The sequence below is a fragment of the Mastomys coucha genome, unplaced genomic scaffold (genome assembly GCF_008632895.1).
Source record: "Mastomys coucha isolate ucsf_1 unplaced genomic scaffold, UCSF_Mcou_1 pScaffold4, whole genome shotgun sequence".
Taxonomy (NCBI): Eukaryota; Metazoa; Chordata; class Mammalia; order Rodentia; family Muridae; genus Mastomys; species Mastomys coucha.
In genome coordinates this window covers 34,730,062-34,751,145 of record NW_022196910.1, presented here as the reverse complement: position 1 = coordinate 34,751,145, position 21,084 = coordinate 34,730,062, and the positions used below count along the sequence as shown (strand labels likewise).

Below are 21,084 nucleotides of genomic sequence, written 5' to 3'. Positions count from 1 at the left end.
TGTAGCCCTGGCTGTCCTGGAACTCACTCTGTAGTCCAGGCTGGCCTTGAACTCAGAAGTCCACCTGCCTCTGCCTCCATCCTTTTATTTTAAAATATATTGATGTTGACTCTTAATTAAAGCAGCAGTGTTACTCCCCTTCTATCCCTGGATCAGTGTTTGGAAATACAAGAAGCCATGTGTATAAGCAATCTTGCAGACATCTTTGTATATAACAAGACAAGTTGACTAAGATCACTGGTCTATAAGTTTCCTTTAAATTCTAAAAGTTAATCATTTTGCCATTCATTCACCTCTCTTAAGGATTTAAGCAACAATGCAGAGATAAAAATCAGAGCTCCCATAGATATCAACCTGCATGGGTATATACCAAGTTACAGTAGAACTAGTTGTACCCTCTTCTATTGAGGCTAGTCAAGGGAGTCCATGCAGAGGCAAGGGATCCAAAGGTAGGCAACAAAGTCATAGATAGTCCCTGCTTTAGTTGTTAGGGGATTCACATGGAGACCAAACTGCACATGTGTTACATATGTGTAAGTGACCTAAGTCCATCCCATGCATGCTCTATGGTCAGTGGTTCAGTCTCTGTGAGGCTCCAGGGGCCCAGGTTTGTTGATTCTGCAGGTTTTCTTGTGGTGTCCTTGACCTCTTTGACTCCTTCAACTTTCCTCCCCTTCTTCCATAAGATTCTTCAAGCTCTGTCTAACATTTGACTGTGGGTCTCTGCATCTGTTTCCATCAGCTGCTAGGTGAAGCCTCTTGGATGGCAGTTAGATTGGGCTCCTGTCTGCAGGTATAACAAAATGTCATTAATAGTATTAGGGGTAGGCTCTCTCTCATGGCTTGGGTCTCAAGGTGGGCCAGTCATTGGCTGGCCATTCCCTCAATTTCTGCTCCCTTTTTATCCTTGCACATCTGGGAGACAGGAGAAATTTGAACCAAAGGTTTTGTTGGAGGGTTGGTGTCCCCATCCCTCTACTGGGAGTCTTTTCTGGTTACAGGAGGTGGTCATTTCAGATCCATAAATCCTATTGCTAGGAGTCATGGATAGGATCACCTTCATAGATACCTGGAGGTTTCCACTGTCCTAGGTTTCTAGCTCATCCCAGAGATGTTTCCCCCACCCTCCCCCCCATTCCAGTTCTCTCTCCCAATTCTCTCTCTCTCAGTCCTCCCCACACTAGATCACTCCTGTTCCTCTCCTAGCCCTTCTTCCACTCAGTTCCCTCCCTTTCTCCACCCCTAAGGAGGCCTCCCCTTTTCTAAGGAGAAAGGGAAAGGGGATGAGGGGATGGGAGGAAAGAGGGCAGGTCTGGGAGGAGGAGGAGGAAAGGGAAGTCAAGTAGATAAGTAAATTATTAATGAAAACTCAGAGCTCACCCCCTCAATGACCTTCTAATTTCTTTCCTTGAAAAAGTAATTGTTCTGTGAATTTTTGTCTTCTCAGGGATATGTACAGGGCTACACTTGTTAAAATGTCCTTTCTGAGTATCTCACTGTGACTCTTTGGTAGCTTTTCATTTCAACACAAGTTATTCATGAGCCCCTCAAAAAAGTCTCCAAACCCTTGTACAATTCTTGTGTTTTGCTGTTTTTAAAATTAGATCAAACTTGACTTAACAATGGCGATATTTCCATTGTTACAACCTGAGAAATTCTGTCTCACACGCTGACTCTTCTCTGGAAACTTCTCCTCAAGACATTTATACTTCTTTGCTTTGTGTTAGAAGTTTTAAAAATGTATGCTATGCTCAGGTGACCTCAGTTTAAAACTAGTCACTGAAAGATTTGAGTAACCCGTGGAATTGCTAGCTTTTCAGCCAATTCTAAAACTGCTTCACCCAAAATATATTTCTTTAGAATATTTTCTTTGATAGCTTGTTTTTCTTTATATGTAAAGGTTAAACATAGTGAGCATAACAAATACCTTATTGAGCATACATCATTTTAAAAATAATATTCTTATGTAATAAGATTTGTTGTTAAGTATTAGTATTTGAAATTAATTGAAGCAGATTCTATAACTTTAAATAATGTAATAATGCTTTTCCAATGATGCATATTCTCTATTATCTATATTTTAGTACCAATACATAGACAGTAACTTATCTGAAGATGATTTAGTAAAAATTTAAGAATCAAATAAAAAATTTTCATTAGCTTTCAGTGACACATGTTATGAATAATTCAAACATTTAAGACATCAAGTATCTATGCAGTTCTGCAGAACTTCATGCTTGAATATCCCATCTGTCATTTCACTTTTGTGTTGAGTATCTGAGAGGAATTTCAGAGCTACTCTACTAAGAAATAAAAGTTCATTCTTGGGTTTCCAGGCTCAGTCCCATGGTCAGCTGTGATTATCTGCATAGGATTGAGCCTGTGGACCCCAGAAGAAGAGTTAGGGGAAGGGTTGAAAGAACTGAAAGGGATTGCAACCCCATAGAAAGAACAACAGTATCAATTAACCAGACCCCTCAGGAACCAACCAAAAAGTACACAAGTGACAGTCCCTGGCTCCTGCTACATATGTAGCAGAGGATTGCCTTGTCTGGCATCAGTGGGAGGGGAGGCGCTTGGTCCTGTGGAGGCTCAATGCTCCAGTGTAGGGGAATGCTGGAGGAGGAGGTGGGAGAGTGGGTGGGTGGGTGAGGGGAACACCCTCTTAGAGAAGCAAAGGGGAAGGAGAGAAGGTGAGGGTTCGTGGAGGGGAGATGGGAAGGGGAATAACATTTGAAATGTGAACAAATAAAATGATTAAAAACAAAAAAGCTCATTCTTACTTTCAAACATTTGTCCTTTCCCAGAGCTCCATCTTACAATTTGCTCTCATCTTTCAACTCGCTCATTCACAAGACCTAGGAGCATTCATTTCTCCTTCCTTTTATCACACTTTCCTAATCACATGTGAGGTAATCCTGCCATCTCCTGTTCAAGACATATTTGGAATCTGACAGCTTCTTTTCCTTTCTGCTATCATCTGAGTCCAGGCCACTGGCACCCTTTGCATCAATGTTACAAAGCCTGCTCATTGCTTCCTTCTTCCCCAGCTTGTCTTCCCTAAGTCTATGTAGTGGTTTTGTGGAAACTAGCCGGAGCCTGACATTCCTCTGCTCATGGGAAAGCTATAACAATACTCTGCAATCATGCACACAATCTGGCCTACAGCTCTCAGAGTTTCCCTCCTGCTGGCCAGTCCTTACTCCTTGCTATTTTACAAAGAAATGAAGGATCATCTCATCACAGGAACTTTAATCACGGTTTTCTCCATCAGAGATATTCCTCCTTGAACTGTTTACACAACTCCATCCCTTCCTTTACCAGGAACTTAATATCTTTTCATTTGATATATCATTGTCTATGAAGCCTTCTTTCATTCCTCCCTTACCGTCTTTTTCCTATATCAGTGGACACCTTCCAATATATTATAGATGACACTATCTGTATATTTTAAGGGTTCTCTCTCTCTCTCTCTCTCTCTCTCTCTCTCTGTGTGTGTGTGTGTGTTGTGTGTTATGTGCATGAATGTGCACTGCTTGTGTCCCTTGTGCATGTGAAGACCAGGAGAGGGCGCCAGATCTCCTGGAACTAAAAGCAAAGAAGGTAATAAGCAACCCTGTGGGTGCTGGGAAGAAAACCAGGGGCTTCTGTGGGAATAGAAAGCTCTTTTAACCATGGAGTCATCTCTACGGCCTCTGGCTTATTTGTATCTTTATTATAGATATCCTTCTTTAATATAAATTGTACTGAAAAAAAGATCTATGTCTTGTTTCGTTTACTATAGTTTTGGCACCTGACATATTATTCATAGTAGTAGTAAGTGATCTTTATACTTATCAAATATTTTACTATTTTGACATATTTAGTAATGAGTGGGTTGCTTGAGTACTTGTTAACTTTACTTTTAAGTTGAATAGAATCATAATTTTCCTGAGCCAGGCAATTTTAAGAAATCATTACCCTTCTTTTTATGTCCTCTTAATAAAGGTATTGAAGGTATGCATGGGCAGGCATGCTTGAGAGCAGTTCCAGGACTACCCACCATATTGATATTTCATAGATCTAACTATAATTTGCTCTTAGTACTTTCCAATAAGTTTCCTTAAAAACATGAGCTTTAGTGTATACCGACTCCCTAGCAGTGGGCTTAGAGTCTGATAGCACTTCCCAGTTAGCAAACTAAAGTGTTGTAGAGCTCCTAGTAAGAACACACAGTTGTGACAATATATTGCTACTTTACTCCATACACGAATGCCACTGTGTTGGATGACATTACAGAAAGCGTGTGTTTTCATTATACATGATATAAATTAAGTTCAATTAACTATATAAATTCATTAAGTAAGCTTGTTTACTTTAAAACAGTTTTTAATTAGTGCTTACACTATAAAGAATGTGCTTATTGCTTTCTAGATACTTAAGTAAATAAATACACAATCTTTCTTAGGAACTGAACCAAAAATATAAACTAGACACCATATCTAGGGAAATTCTAAAGATGATGTGAGCATACGATCGTCTTTGTCTCCGTAAACTTTCCTATGCAAAGCTAGAATACTTTCCAACAAACCATTTCAGAGTGGGTTGTGCAGTCAAGTTAGAAATGAAAATTAATCAAAATACTTGTCCTTTCCCTTTTTGAAATGTTGAACCCCAAAGAATCGACATGAGATTTGGCTCATTAGCTGTGATGACAATGATCTTAGTCCTGTCGTCACGTGACTGAATCCATAGGTTGCATTGTAATGTTTGTAATTTTTCCCTTTACTTTTTAGTTCCCAGTGTTCCCACAAACATAGTCTTTTCTAATGTCCAGTCAACTAGTGTAACACTAACCTGGATAAAACCCGATACTATCCTTGGATACTTCCAAAATTACAAGATAACTACTCAACTTCGTGCTCAGAAGTGCAGAGAATGGGAACCTGATGAATGTATTGAGCATCAGGAAGTCCAATACCTCTATGCAGCAAACCGAACAGAAGAAAGAGTGCGCGGACTAAAGAAGTTTCGATGGTATAGATTCCAAGTGGCTGCTAGCACCAACGCTGGCTATGGCAATGCCTCTGACTGGATTTCTACACAAACTCTGCCTGGCCGTGAGTATTGTTGTGACATCTATTCATACTGCTTTCTGGTATGCTATCTCCATGTCAGTGATTTCTATTTCCTCCACTGTGTACAAAATCAGCGAAGGAGCCAGGCGGTGGTGGCACACACCTTTAATCCCAGCACTAGGGAGGCAGAGGCAGGCAGATTTCTGAGTTCGAGGCCAACCTGGTCTACAAAGTGAGTTCCAGGACAGCCAGGGCTACACAGAGAAACCTTGTCTCGAAAAAACAAACAAACAAACAAACAGAAAAAATCAGTGAATGTGAAAATAAGTTGGTATGCAAATGAAGTTATGCAATAACACATTTATTTTTGATTTAAATAAAAATAAGTGGAAAATTAAATTTCAGTGATTGTTAGGGATTTTTTTTTTAACTCCAAGAACTGTGTCAACATCCTAGAGTCTGATATAACAACAAAGAATTACGGGAATACCCTCTGTTAGAATACCATTAAGCCATATTGATAGATATATGCTGCCCTCAATTGATGTCCCACACACTCACTTCACAGATATTGGTTTTGTTTCTTTTAAGTAGAATTTTAAAAATTTTTTTATTGAGTTCAGACGCACACAAACATATATAACATGCACATGATATTTGTGATGACCCTAATGGATTTGGGTTTCTGGGGAAAATAAATATAAAGTGTCTGATACCCACCTTAAGATATGGAGAAGTAAATCTAAGAATACAAGGAAGCAGAGAGAGGGAGGATGTGATAGGGTGCTTCCGGGAGGGAGGGAATCAGAAAGGAGATAACATTTGAAATGTGAATAAAGAAAATATCCAATAAAAAACCTCTCACAATAATATTTATATTTCAGGACTTTTATACTCGGGGCAAAGTTCTTAAAAGTGCTAGGTTTTTAATCATTGGGTCTACATAAATATTGCTTATGAGCTTAAGTTTCATATTTTAATTTTAATTATTTATTTTGAATCCTGTCTTTATGGAAATGTGCAGATTTCCATGAAATGTAACTGATTTATGAGTCAAATTCTAAATGCCAGCTTCACAGAGATGTTCTCTGAAAAGCCATCTTTGCTCTAGTCCCTGCACTTTAGAGTAGATATAGCTGCCTCAACCAACACTACTCAATGTAATATGCCTTTTATCTTAATTACTTTATACACAGTAACAAAATTCCTGATCAAAGCAACTTAAGGAAGAAGAGACTTATTTTTGCTTGAAGTTCCACAGAGATATAGTCAATATAAAGCAAAGACATGGTGCCAGGCATTGGTGTCCACCACTAACTGGACACTGTATTCTCAGTCATGAAGCAGAGCATGAATTGGAAGTAGGCCAGGCTATCAAACCTCAAGGCTGGCCCTACAGTGATGTACTTCCCTGGAAAGCCTCCTTCCAACAAAGGTTCTGTGACCTTCCAAGAAGTGCCAGCAGCTGAGATGAAACATTCAGACATGAACCTGTCAGGGACATTTTATCTCAAAACGCAACACCCTCAAATACAGAATTATAATGTCATCTTCCTTTCTTGATCGAGGCTCTTGCCCCGAGATGCCTTTCAAATTAAAATGAAATTTTCCCACAAGGATTTTGTTATTAGGAGGAAGACAGATAGAAACACACACACACACACACACACACACACATACACACACACTCACACACACACACACACAAATTTTAGTGACAAGTAAATTCTGTTGCGGGCCTTTACAGATAATAGAATAAGCTTTTATCTAGAGTCTTTGTCAGGTCTCCTGAATATATCTCTTGTTACAGTTCCCTGGAGTGCCTGGCGTCATTTTTTGTCATAGTGCTTAACAAATGTTGTTTGGTGTAACTAGACACTTGACGTAGAATCCCCAAACTCAGCTTTCAACACATTGCTTATCCAAGTCCTTTCCCTCACTACTGTGGCTTTTGTTTCTGGAAGACTTTCCAGTTTAGGCTTTGTATTTTTCTCCTGACCTTCCTGTCAGTCCTTTCTTAGACTCTCTTGCTTATTTTTCATTAGTTTTTATTTATTCTAAATGTTGTAATACCCAGAAATTCATACTTGTTTTTTTTCTTGAATATGACATCGCTTCCAGGAGCTCTTAGCTTTGCCTTCTTCTGTCCTATTGCTTTAACTTACATATTGATTATCTTCAAATCTCTCCTTATAGTCCCAGAAGCTCCCTGGTTCTGCAGGTCAGTATATTTACATTACATCGATTACATTAGTCCAATATGTGTGATAAACCTCTCCAAATAAATATAATCTAAACACCAACAAATCACTCCATACTCTTCTTTCTTACCTATTATTGATTTGCTAGCAGAAAATTGAAAATCCAGATAGTGTTCTTTTCCCCTTACAACTGTCTGTAATTAATTAAGTGCACTAACTTGACTAGCCTCCTGAGCAATGAGACCAACTATTTAATCTTAATGTAGGTGACTTGTAACCACTCGTCCTTACCTTTCCCTTCCACTCACAGTACAGTATTTTTACTGCTAAAAACCCCTGTTCTTTTAGGATAAAATGTTATGCTTTGCCTTTTGTAGCATGAACAGAAAAAAATACTTATATAGCCTTCTACTTAATGATTTGTGCATAGAATTATTCATGGCAACTCAATTAAAAGTAGCTGTGTAAATTTTTTTATAGCACCATAATACAGTGAATAAAAATTAGCTAGCTATTTTAAAATTATCACTTGTTGATTGTTACTATATCTTTATATATCTGGGATGATTTCTCACAACAGGTACTTTATAGACCTTTCCCAATTAAATGAAAGTTGACTGAATTAACTATAAGGAAAAGGAATTGTTTTCCAATGTAGGTGATAGTATGTCAGTGCTAAAACACACACACACACACACACACACACACGAGAAATGTGGTAACAAATTAGATCCAGTTACCAATTAGCCAACAATAATATTTATTTTAAATGCTATGATTACTGGTCTTTTTTACCTTATTTGTGAGAATTTCATGTACAAGCACTCACCTCTACTCTTCCTTCTCTCTCCAACTCCTCCAGAGTCCTATCTGACTGTCCTTCAAATTTATGACCTCTCCTTGCATAATCATTGTTACATACACACCACTGACACACACATACATACACACACACACACACACACACACACACACACACACCCTGACTCAGTTTACTGTTGTTCTTTTGTATATGTGTTCAAGTTTGACCACTTGAGATTAGATATCCTATCAAAAAGCTTATCTCTGGAGAAAACTAATTCTCTCTTACTTTTGGAGCCATTAATTGCCTATAGTTCTTCATTTAGAGGCGATTCTTAAGAAATTTTTCCATTTTCATTCGAATCCCAACTGGTTGTCGTTGTAGAACTCTTGCTTAGGAAATGATAAGAGATTTTATTGATGCAGCTTTCCTACCATGTCTACAAGACTCGATCTCATAGCCGAATCCTGGTCTTCTGGGTCTTACAGTCTTTCCAAATGCCCTTCTGTGGTGTTCCCTGAGCCTTAGGTATAGGGTTGCATTCTAAATTTAACTAAGTGAGGTTGGTCACTTCTTTGCATTTTGGAAAGTTGTGCCTCCTGTGATAATCTCCATCTAACGCAAAAAGAAACTTCTTGGCTTGGGGGAGAAGCAGAGCTAACTATGGATATTAGGAGACATATTTAGAATACTACTAGACATTCTATTGCTCTAGAAAAATGGAAAGAGTGGGTTTCCTCTCAGGCCTTTGACCTCTCACAATGAATATGAAAGCGTAAATAAATTCACACACATACACACACACACACACACACACACACACACATTGGTGAAGCTATGGACGTAAGGTGCTTCAGATGAGAGCAGTAAACTCACAAATTATATTTTGATAGAAAGTGGGACATTCAACTGAATAAAATTAACTTTAAAGACCCAGAAACTATGATAACTAAATGGGAAAATATGTATTATCTAAAGCAGCTAAGTTACCTCTGGCCCAACTATTAGGTCCTAACAGGAAGGTTCAATCATTTTTAGTTAAGTTGCTTAGGTTTTTACTTGTAGTTAATTTTTAGAATGTAATCTATGTCATCTGGTTGTATATCCCAAACACGTCCTATCTGGCCTGGTCAGTTGCAACTTTGGGTTAGAATATGGCTGCTTCTGATTGTCTTCCGCTATGAAGGGTTGCACCCTGCATCCTGTGAGCAGCTTGCTTATGAAATGCCTGTTTCTGCCTGCTCATGGTGTCAGGAAGTATACTCTCTAAATGTATCGAATCTCACAGAGACACTTAGGACTACTGTAGAATTTGTGTAATTATAATAGAAAATATATCACATCAATTCAGAATGTGGCAAATAAAACTAGAAAGTTGGATTCTTAACATTCCTTGTGCTTAAGAGTTTCTAGATGAATGCTATTATTCCTTTCACCATTTACTGTCACTGCCTACTTGTTAAGACTTTATCACCATATTACGTTTGCAGAAACATACACAAAAAATAACATTCAGTTGAGTTAATAAAGAAAAAGTATAGATATTCTCAACCTCATATGATATATATGTGTATATGTATATGACATATATATCATATATAATATTGAAAACAAAACATACCACATACATTACATATTCAACACATATACAACTTGGCTATATGTGTCATATATACATGAAATAACACTAAAAATAAAAACCATTAGAACAGTTGGATAAAAATCTTAAGAATAGTTGTATTTTAAGTAGTGAATTAAATCAAGTTTGGGAATAGATAATTGCCGGGTGGTGGTAGTAGATGCCTTTATTCCCAGCACTTGGGAGGCAGAGGCAGGCAGATTTCTGAGTTTGAGGCCAGCTTGGTCTACAGAGTAAGTTCCAGGACAGCCAGGGGTATACAGAGAAACCCTGTCTCGAAAAAAAAAAAGGAATAGATAATTTTTTGTATATTATTATTTATACATCAAAAGTTATATATGTGGATGTGTGCATGTATATTTCAGCTTTGTGAAAATACATTATGTTCTTAGCATTCATAAAATCTATAGTCATTAAAATGAGGAGTCCTTTGTGAATGGGAATAAAAAATTAATTTTTAAAATTATGACAATGACTCATTTACTTATACTTTATTCTAAGAAATATTGCAACTTTTAATCTAATAGAAAAAACAGTTTTAATGATAAATATGTTTAATTTACAAATTACATATATGTACAATAAAATAAAATTTTATAAATTGTATGAAGCCAAGAAGAACCTGATTTTATTTTATATAAAAGACTAAAGGATACTACATATATTATTGCATATATATTCATGTATAATTAATATATGGGTACAGGTACTACATGTATGCTTACATAGTGAAATAACATTTAAGATAAAAAGGAATTTGAGGTAGGCGTAGTGGTACAGACCTTTAATCCTAGCACATGGGAAGCAAAGGCAGATGGAACTCCTCTGAGTCTGAGACCAGCCTGTCTGCACAGTGAGCTCCAGGACAAGCAGAGCTTTATATTGAGACCCAGGAAACCAGAAAAAAATAAACAATAAAAACAAATTACAATGGCCAAACAAAAGTCTCTATTACAGCAGTAAAGTTTTCCGTACTTAAGTGATACCTAGATTTCTGTATATCAAAAACTAGTAAACATTTTATAAGAACAAATAACCTGGATAAAAACAATTAACGTTTTATATTATTTACAGTTGGAAAATGGTATGCTGTTTCATATATAACTTAAGACCAACTATTTTGCTGCTTCATGGTATAACTTAAGTGAAAATATTTAACTGAATTTGAGGAAAAGAAACAACAAGTAACAATATAAAAAATCAATGTTTCAAATGAGTATGTGTTTTGTTCTAACTGTGGCAAATAGTGCCTATGCACTTATTGATCCAACATCTTACTATCACTTGGAGGGCTTAAGAAAGAGTTAGTGCTTGATGGTTAGTCTGAAATTAAATCGTTCAGAATTTGAATAACTAAAAAAAAAAGTCAAAATATTAATCACAAGTGCAAACTTGTTTATATCATAAGAATGTTATTATTGGATCTCTCTGGGCTCATAAAGAAGAACAGGGCAGAAGCTCTCTGGAGCTGAGTTAGAATGCAAGCTGAGAGCTAAACTGTCTTACTCTCTCAAAGTGAATCTATAAATCTAAAACAGAGTGAACCAAGGAAACCATACCCAGCCATTCAAGCTAAGTCTTCTTTCTCCCTTGTACTCAGACCTCCCTAATTGGAGCAAACATGTTTTCTCCTTAAACCATCTCTACAAGAATAACGTCTCTATTTCATTCTGTGTATATATAGTCACAAAGCTCACAATTACAAGGCAGAGATATTTAACTTAAAACACTAACCTGCAGATTATTCTATCCGTCCTTTTTTTTCCACCTCAATTACCCATATCCTGAATTTGAGTTGTGGGATGGGAAAAGATAGCATAAAAATCTGTTAAATCTTTGTGCTCTTGAATAGGCGTTTATAATATTAAGGAAATATTCAACACTAAAGAAGTGTGGGTGTGAAATTAGTGTGGATTGAAACAGGAATCGCATAATGTGAATCTCCTATAGACCACCAGGACAGAGAGACTGTAAGGATGGAAAATTCCTGGGGTAGTGCTTAGGTTGTGAAAACCACAGGATACCATACTCATGAGGAATTTTAACTACCCAAACATCTGTGAGGTTAAAAAAATTCAACAAAACATGCCTCATCAAAGAAGTTTCTAAGGAATGTAACTTTACAAACTCAGAAGAAAAGACAAGGAGAGGGCAGAGCACACCTTCGCATGGTGGAAACGAATTGTGAATGGATTACCATGTATTTACATTTCTGGATTTAAGATGTAAAATATACTTGCAAGCCATGTTAGAGCAACACAAATAGGAAGACACAATGCCCCACTACTAATCTTTTCCTCCTTTTTGTTTCGTGGTTCAACATATTAAATAACTAACCACCTAATTACTGCACATAGGACTCATTCTCAATTCATGTTTTTGGCTATTTTCAGTCTTTGTGAGTCATTCCTGAGGCCAGTGGACTTTCCTGTTTAAATCTTTCTTGTCTTTGTATTTAAATCTTTTTAGTGAAGTGTGTTTGGACATTCTTCATATTCATCTTCTATATCAGTACGAAAGACACTTGAATGTCTGGCCTGTTTTCTAATTTTAACCACACCACTTCTATGCCAAAATTTTTGTTTGCTATATGTAAAACATATCTTTCAGTTATTAGTGTACCATTTATGTTTTGTGCCCCACAGTTTTATGTCTCTCTCTTTCCCTCCCTCTCTCTCTCTCTGAAAAAAAAAACCCAAAGAATAAAAAATCAAAACAAACTAGCAAGCAAATATATTTAATAAAACAATCAAATGCTTAAAAACAAAGGCACATGGGTCAGTTTTATGTTGGCCTGCTCTGGAGTATAGTTGGTATACCAGTAAGACTCTATTAGAGAAAACTGATTTGCCCTCTAGCAGGTATAAACTGCAAAACTTCTCCTTCCTGGGACTCTCTTGTGGTTTGAACATGTGCATGTCTTGTGCATTCTCTCCCAGACTGAGTTCATATGTGCATCAGCCCTATAATGTCTGAATAAAAGAGTTTTCTTGGTAGCATCCACCTCTGACTCTTAAAATCTTTTGGGCTCCTCTGAGCTTTGAGGTGAAGGGTTTGGTCTCATTTAGGACTGAGTCTCTTGTCTCTGCACATTGTCCACTTCTAGATATCTGTTAACTCCTGTCTATGGCAAGAAGTTTCTCTAATTAGAGTTGAGTGGTACCCTGATCTATGGATACAGCATTATGCTGCTAAGATACATTTTATTGCTATGATCTTTTAGCTGAATAATAGTGGTAGATTTTCTGTAGTACCCCTGACCTATCTAGTCTTAGGTTCTTTGCCACTTTATCAGTGTTCCGCATGGGTTCCATCTTATAGTCTGGACCTTAAATAAAATGAAAACCTGATTGGTTACTTCCGCAACATTTGAGCAATTGTTGTGTCAGTATATCTTATGGGCTGGTCAATGTTGTAGGCTGCAGGGTTTATAGCTGGGTGATATATTACTTTCCTTGGGATGGCTGGGTAACTGAAACTAAAGCTATATGTTCCATTATTGTTCAGAACAGCATTAGCAACAGGAATCTTAAGGCATGGTCATATAATGTACTGGCATAACCACAAAGACTGCAGACCCTTGCACTCATGTCCTGTAGCATTAAAGTTGCAGTCTGATATCTTTATGGGACTGGAAAAATCTTCTGGGTGAAATAAAAGTACCAGTGGACAAATAAAGGCTTGTACACATGAAATTTTAGCACTTGAGAAGTAAAGGCAGGAGATAATGAGTTTGACATGAGACCAGGCTCCATATTGATTTCAAAAGAAGCCTGAAATACAAAGAGAGACATTTTCTTGAAAAGGAAGGGGGTGGGGAGAAAGGTGGCAGAGTAACAGTGTAGAAATTATCGAGTGGAATAATGCTAAATATTATTACAAACAGCATCTGCCAAAATAATAAATGAAAAATATCAGCAATGATTTTTATATGATTTAATATCATTCAAATATACTGTCAGAAAAAGATCTTTACAGATTATTAAACAATGTTTTCAGAATATAAATAAAAATAGTTTTAAAAACCTCATATGTATGAGCAAATTGCCTGCATTTCTCTCCAATGTTAAAAATAAAAACAGCATGAAATTATAAGAAATGTTACCACGTGATAGTATTATTTATAACTAATCGGTCTAAGAAAATCTGAATTTGTTTATCAACATTTTTAACAAACAGTCCAGGCATCTCCAATGAAAGAATGAGGCTTTTCTTAACACATATAGCCATAATTTATACCTTGGAAATGTCTAAATCCCTTGATTTTGAATTTTCTTAGATGGTGTTCTATTCTGCTTATGGTCTTACTTGAATAATTTTGCATTGCTGCTATGTCTTTTTCCACGACAGAATGAAATTGGGTACAACTCCTTATGCTTTCATGGAACATAAGACTAGAGGAAGCAATCACATCAATAAGAACTCTTCATAGTTTATCCATAACTAAGATAGTTACACTATAATGTAGAGCAGTCTGTGGAGCAATTGTGCTCAGAGGCATGAATCCCTAAGTGGATCACTAGTTTCCAACCCCTGCAAATCACTCCAGCCTTCCCAGAAGTGGGAAGCAGCTAATCCTGCTCTGTTTCTATCATTGTTACTATATTTCCAGAGGTATGTTGACATTAGAAAGCAATGCTAATGAAATATTTTACAACAAATAACTGTCCTATGTGCACATTAATTAATGGTGCCTTTCCTCAGAGTTCTCAATTCATTTAGTTTGAAGGATGATATTGGTGGTTGTTTCTTTTAGGACTATTATTGGTGATAGAGATGGTATTAGTCTAGAGCCAGTATTTTGAAAAGTAATGTTGTAAATATGATACAATTCTAGAAAAGGACGCATTGTTCTAAATCACTAGTACAATACCAGAATGTTTTCGTTCACCTGGCAAAGCTAGCATTAGAATGGGATCTGTTTGTAGTTTTCATTTCTGTCCTTTCATTTCTTTTTGTAAACTGGCCTGCAATGATAACAGATTAAGAATTAAATGAGATAATTATATGATAAAGTCTAAAAGTATTGAGTGTCCATTAATCATCCTTACTGTACTCACTATGTGGTGTGATTTGACAAATTCTTAGGTTCACAGTACCCATCCTTCATGGTGCTTCCTTATTGTGAATAACTGTACAGCAAAATTAAGGTCTATAAAATGGTGTGAAATATTCTCTATACTAACAATGTTATCCCAGTCTGACCAAGGAAATCCTGGGCTCGATAGAAACAAAATGAGTTATCATGCACATGGGACCACTGGAAAGAGGCATGCAGTAAGATGTTCTTACTGTGCCTTACATAGCAATAGAGTGCTGTGTTTCTTCTGACACCTCACATCCTTTAAGATGCCCAGACTACACAGCCAACTAGATTTCCTCTAGTCTCTAGAGCATCAGTTCTCAACCTTCCTAATACCAAGACCCATCAATACAATATCTCATGTTGTGGTGACCCCCAACAATAAAATTAATTTATTGCTACCTTATAACCGTAATTTTGCTGCTGTTATGAACCATGATGTAAATAGCTGATGTATGGTACATCTTATATGTGACCTGAGTTCTTGTAGGTCACAATGCTAGAGGTTGTCAATACCTTTGCAACAGAAAAGCCATAGAACCTATCACTTAGAGACGGTGTTTGTTAGGAATCTGACGATCCAGTATATCAGATTCTGAACTAGTACAAACTGCCTAGGAGATGCTTTTAAATAAAGTTTAAATTGAACTTGAATGAACATAGGCATATAGAAAATTTAAATTGTATTGCACAGAGTTCCAGATTTTCTACCTTGTGAGCTGCTGTCATATCTCATTTTTATTTAATACCTATACTTTTAGGGAATTCATGTATATAATGATAAACTTAAAACAAGTGAGCACTTACTATAATGGTTTCAACATTAGTTGATGACAACACACTGTACAAGTCTTTGAATGAGACAGAACAGATAGTGTGCCATCAAACACACTAAAGCGTTTTGGTTCTTAAGGTGGTTCAGGCTTGGGGAAGTCAAACTTTTATATGGGCTAGGCAAAATGATGGTCTATCCAGACTCACCTTTCAGCTAACACACTTAGCATGGAGACACAGATGGATGGGAAAGATGACCCTGACCCACATAAGACCCGCATTCCTGTGCAAGGATAGAAGCATGACAATCAGGAAATGATGGTTGTTAGTTACAGAAAATGCATTATTGTGAAAACCAGGGGCAAAGTGCTTATGAGAGGAAGTGATTGGATTATGGGGGATGAGAATAAGGATAGATCATGCCTACTGAGTAAATTGCTGTGATTTATAAGACAAAGGCTATAGTGATATCTTGGCCCATTAGTGACTAGATTCATTTCACAAACAATCCTAAATCAGAATGTGACAGTTTACGGGGAGACAAACCATGTCTCCCAACGATGCTTATACCTTACTGAGCTTTCAGACTGGTGTTGTTTGAGCTCTTCATAGCTTTGCCCTTTTGGGCTTCCTTTATTTTAGTGCTTAGCATTCCTAATGGTTATTTTGTGTTTTCTTTTATATGTGACTACAGTATTAGTTCATCACACACTGTAGTAGCAGAAGAAATTAATGCTGGTATACTCTATTAGGTATTTTGACACTTTGATAAATTCTACAAGAAAGTTACCTAAAAGCCCTTAAGATATTTGAGCACTTATATAATTTAAAAGATAATAAAGTAATTACTTGATTATAAAGGATGATCTTTTGATATTTTTATATTTCTTTTAGATTCTGATAAATTAAATACTTATTTTTGCATTTCTTCAGCAGAATACACATTGTTATATACAAATACTATACTCTTATATTTGTTATAAATATTTAATTTCATTTAGTGGCTTTTATTTAGGAATCCTAATCTTTTATAGCTCTAGGTGATGAAATGTAAAACTCTTCACAGAAGTAGTTGACATGGGTTACTTTTTGTAAACCAGGCAATTTTATCATACAACTTGCTGAAAAAGCAAATGTAGGTTAGAGTGATTATTTATAATTTTGATTTATAATAGTGACTATTTCTCAGATGGAAAAACCTATGGAGGAACAACTTCAGAGAGTTCAAGAAATGACATTTCAACACAGGTCTCCAACGGGCTGGATAGATTGCTTTAAAAATATGTTTGATCAATGTATGGCACATAAAATATTTAGTTGCATGTGTGGGCAGATGTGTCATGAGTGATTTCTGAATGTCATGTTTCTTTCCGCTCTGCTTGGGGTAGCTACCACTCCCTGGTGAGTGCTTTGATTGCTTTCATTAAAGGAATGGTTGCAGGGTTGACATTTTACAGTAAGAGATTAAAACGACAGAGCCAGGCATTTTACTTCCTCCCTAACAAATATACAGATGTACTGGTGAGTCAAGGTCTTTCTTGGAGCGGGTTCTGGATCTGTCCTTAGCTGTGACTTGAAAATGTATACTGTAGACCAAGAAGATATAGATGTATTTTCTTGAAAATATTTCCAAAACCAAACTAACATCAGTATAGAAACAAACCCAAAATGACCATCTTTCAGTCAGAAAAATTTGCAATAATTGCTTATGGTGTCAGAGCAGTAAGGTGAAGAACTTGTCTGATAGGAAACCTGTCTCAAAATGTCTCTCAGCAGCTCTGAGCTTAGACATATCAGAGGGACAAATCATCTAGGTTTCAGATGTAATTGTTTGATGTAATTGTTTCATGGAGCAAGTAGGACTTGGGGGCTTCTCCCTCTGTGAGTGGGATTAAGGTCCCTATAAAAGAGACCTCAGACAACTCATTTAGCTTGCCCTTTTGCTTTCTAGAATATAAGGACATAACACTTCAAGTATGAAGTAGGTATCAGGAGCCATAATCTACAGTAACCTCTTCTACTTCATGATAATAATCTATGATGTTTGGATTTTTGCCCAGGAGATTCTCAAAAGATTTGAGTAGTACCCTCAAAGACTCTGAATCTTCAGGCCCGCATTTCCTCATTCACTTTCAATGTAAAATCAGGATTTATTTTGCATTTCAATGCTAGTATTAAAGTGCATCAATATATTACATGGACTAAATTTTCCACCCAAATTCCACCATACACCTTCTGTTGTTATGCTTAGACTAAATAACTAATAAAGAACACATATTTCTTTACTCCTAATAGTTCTTGAGGATGAAAAGTAAAAGAAAGTAACACTCAAATATTTGGTCATCTTGTGAGGGCTGCATTCCCTGGGGAGGAGAAAGGCTACATCTTCACAAGATGGGAGGCTGAAGGGCAGATTAACTGAATGCTCCCTGCAGCTTCTTGTATTTGATCCTTAAACCCACTCATGATATGAGGATCTCCCATGACCTCCCTTCATCTTTTAAAGGCCATTCTTCTTAGTATCGTACCTTGGCGATGTTTCAAAGCCTAAATTTTAAAGGAACACAGTCAAAACATAGCAATGCTCTATATATCTATCTGTTGAAATAGACTTGGGTCTCTTTAAAGTGTGTTATTCACTTGCACTCCACACACCCGCCTTATTGATGGCATCTCAGTGTATAAGGAATTATCTAAATGTTTAAGTCATTTTCCCAGAGCCTGTGAAATTCAATATCATGGTACCAGCCAATTTTATTGTGTTAATAGTGGCTTGAGTTGATTCATATCAAGCATTTATTTCTTCCTCAGAGACCTGAGTTTGCTGAACTCCTCCCCTCAGTTGTACCATCCTGTTATTTAAAACCATGAACTCAAGTTCTCCAGTGTAGAGATCAAGCACTCTATAACTAGGTTTCAAAGTTACTCTTTGGGGATTGTTTCTGCTGTTTAATTTCATGAATGCTGCTCTTTCTGTAACACTTCTATTTCCTGAGTTTAGAAATTCTGGATCTTTCCTGAACTGCATGATTCCCTGGCAGCCCAGCAGGCATTATGGGCTCATTTCCAGTGCAATATATCTGAAACCTTTGCAGAGAAATCCTAAGCAGCAATGTCTTGGTGTTGTGGTGTACAGGAGTGGAGAAGAATATTAAATCATATTTAATGTGCTGGTTAGTTTTATGTCAGCTTGACACAGGCTGAAGTCATCTGAGAGGATGAAGCCTCAATTAAGAAAATGCCTCCCTAAATTACTACTGTAAAGCATTTTCTAAATTAATGATTGGTGGTTCAGGAAGGATCAGAGCAGTGTGGCTGGTCCATCTCTGTGCTGGTGGTTCTGGGTTCTATAAGAAAGCAGGCTAGGTAAGCTTTGTGGAGCAATCCAGTAAGAAGCACCCCTCTATGGCCTCTGCATCAGCTCCTGCTTCCAGGTCCCTGCCCTGTTTCAACTCCTGTCCTGACTTCCTTCAGTGACAAACAGCAATACGGAAGTGGAAGCCACATAAATCATTTCCTCCCTAAGCTACTGTAGTATTTCAGCACAGTAATAGAAATCCTAAGACATTTAACAGTGAAAAGGGATGTATAAAATAACACATAGGAAGGAAGTTAAGCATGTGAATACAGGAATCCAATTCTGTTTCTATAGATTTATTTGTGTCATTGTTGCTTGGATATAATTTCTCAACATAGAAGTCTCACTAACCCTGCCCTTCTGAGTTTAAACCTTCCTCTTTACCCCAGGCCTAGCTGTAGCCCTACCTTTGTGAAACTACCTCAACTGCCAGTTCTGCTTACATTACCAACATTACCTTTGCTCCTTCCTGCTAGATGGTTTGTATTTTCTAGTTAACCTTTGCATCGACTCTGTTCTTCATCACATCTCACTAACTGACACCATAGTACCAACCCATAGAACATATCTGGTTTTTACCCTTAAAAATGCTATCAAGTATAGGCATGATAGTGAAACTGAAGTCAAATGTGTTGTCATTCTAACAAGATTGTAGAGCTTGTTACTCTTCATTGATTAGAAATTATTTAAGGAAAGTGAGGTCTCATGCTCATTATATCTTCTCAGTGTGGATATAGTAGTACATGGCCAGTGATGATTGCTAGTTTGGATTTAAACATTTAAATTGGGACAAATGACCTGGCAGTATTGTTACCTTCATCCCATGTCAAAGGCTTCTCAGTTTTCTCCTCTCCCTTCTGACTCTAGTTGTTTTGCAAACTGAACACGCTCAGGACTCAGGATGGCTCATGAATATATCAGAGGTTCATATGTATAGTAAAGACCAGAGTGACTACTCTATCTCATTCTACCCCTCAATGAGAACACAAAATGGATGCAGTTTGCATTCCCATGGTGATATTTTAAATAATGCCAGCCTTTTATAATAGTTACCATCTATGATTTTTGCCTCTTTCAATGGTTAACTATCCCTGTAAGAGTCTTCTTAAAACAGCTGTGTCAAGTTATTTACTTTTCAATGAGATATTTAGAAATGTTAGGTCGAATTTAAATATCATGTGTTATGATTTTAATTAATTATTGGTATGTGAGAGTCATTTGTGTATAGCCATTAGGTTTTTAAAATTCCAGTCTTATGATTAACTTTCTGCACATTTATGATCTGTAAATGAATGTAAAATTAATTCATGTGATTATTCATATTCCATGGTCCTTTCTTTTATACTGTATCACGTACTAATGTGACAGAGTAATAGATTTCCTATTGTTGTAGCTCCTGAGGGTCCTCCTGAAAATGTGCATGTGGTCGCAACATCCCCGTTTGGTATCAATATCAGCTGGAGTGAACCTGCCGTCATAACTGGACCAACATTCTACCTGATTGATGTCAAATCGGTAAGGCATGTCTTACCTACTCTGAAAGGCAGGATTAATCACAATATAGATCACAGTTCATGATTTAGATTATTTACCCAGAGGCTAATTTTATAGCATGATGCTTAGACCTTATATAGATTGTTCAACTTAGGCTGTAGATCATGCAGTTACTAACTTCTCAACAACAGTATTCTTAATCTAGTGCTTGTTTCTTTTATTCTCAGGCCAAAGGTTATGCATATATTAGAAAGCCGATATATTTTATTTAAAATACAGTAGAAGGGTCTTTTAGCACAGAATGAGAAAGAAGAGGCATTCAGATAAGACCTAAAGAGCTAAATTTTTTAAAAATTTCAGAACATGAAGGAGAAATGAGAACAGAAGTATCAAAGAATAGTAATCTTTTTTTCAAAACAAGTAAATATAACCACCACATGCCATGGCCTTCAAAACTTGGTGTACTGAGACATGGCTAGACCCATGGTTTGGACACTGAGTTTTATGATCATAGTGCCACTGAATAACTGAAACAATGGTGTGGTAAGATTTTTACCATACTGGCAGGCTGGTTGCTTGATGAGATGGTTTGTACTGTGCATTTGGGATGGTGTAGGTCAGGAAACTGTAAGAATGAATGGGTCAAAAAACAGAGAGAGAGAGAGAGAGAGAGAGA

At 36.8% G+C, this 21,084-nt stretch overlaps 1 protein-coding gene and 1 long non-coding RNA gene across 2 annotated transcripts in view; one reads left to right on the top strand and one right to left on the bottom strand.

The window, feature by feature from the left end:
* Positions 1-21,084, top strand: part of Ptprq (protein tyrosine phosphatase receptor type Q) — a 190,831-nt gene that overhangs the window by 104,261 nt on the left and 65,486 nt on the right. Inside the window, exons 26-27 of the mRNA XM_031349633.1 lie at positions 4,776-5,099; positions 20,308-20,429. Of these exons, the coding sequence (XP_031205493.1) occupies positions 4,776-5,099; positions 20,308-20,429 (446 nt within the window). The remainder of the gene's footprint in view (positions 1-4,775; positions 5,100-20,307; positions 20,430-21,084) is intronic.
* Positions 237-21,084, bottom strand: part of LOC116076057 — a 53,404-nt gene continuing 32,556 nt past the window's right edge. The window contains exon 4 of the long non-coding RNA XR_004112794.1: positions 237-787. This is a non-coding gene — a long non-coding RNA (uncharacterized LOC116076057). The remainder of the gene's footprint in view (positions 788-21,084) is intronic.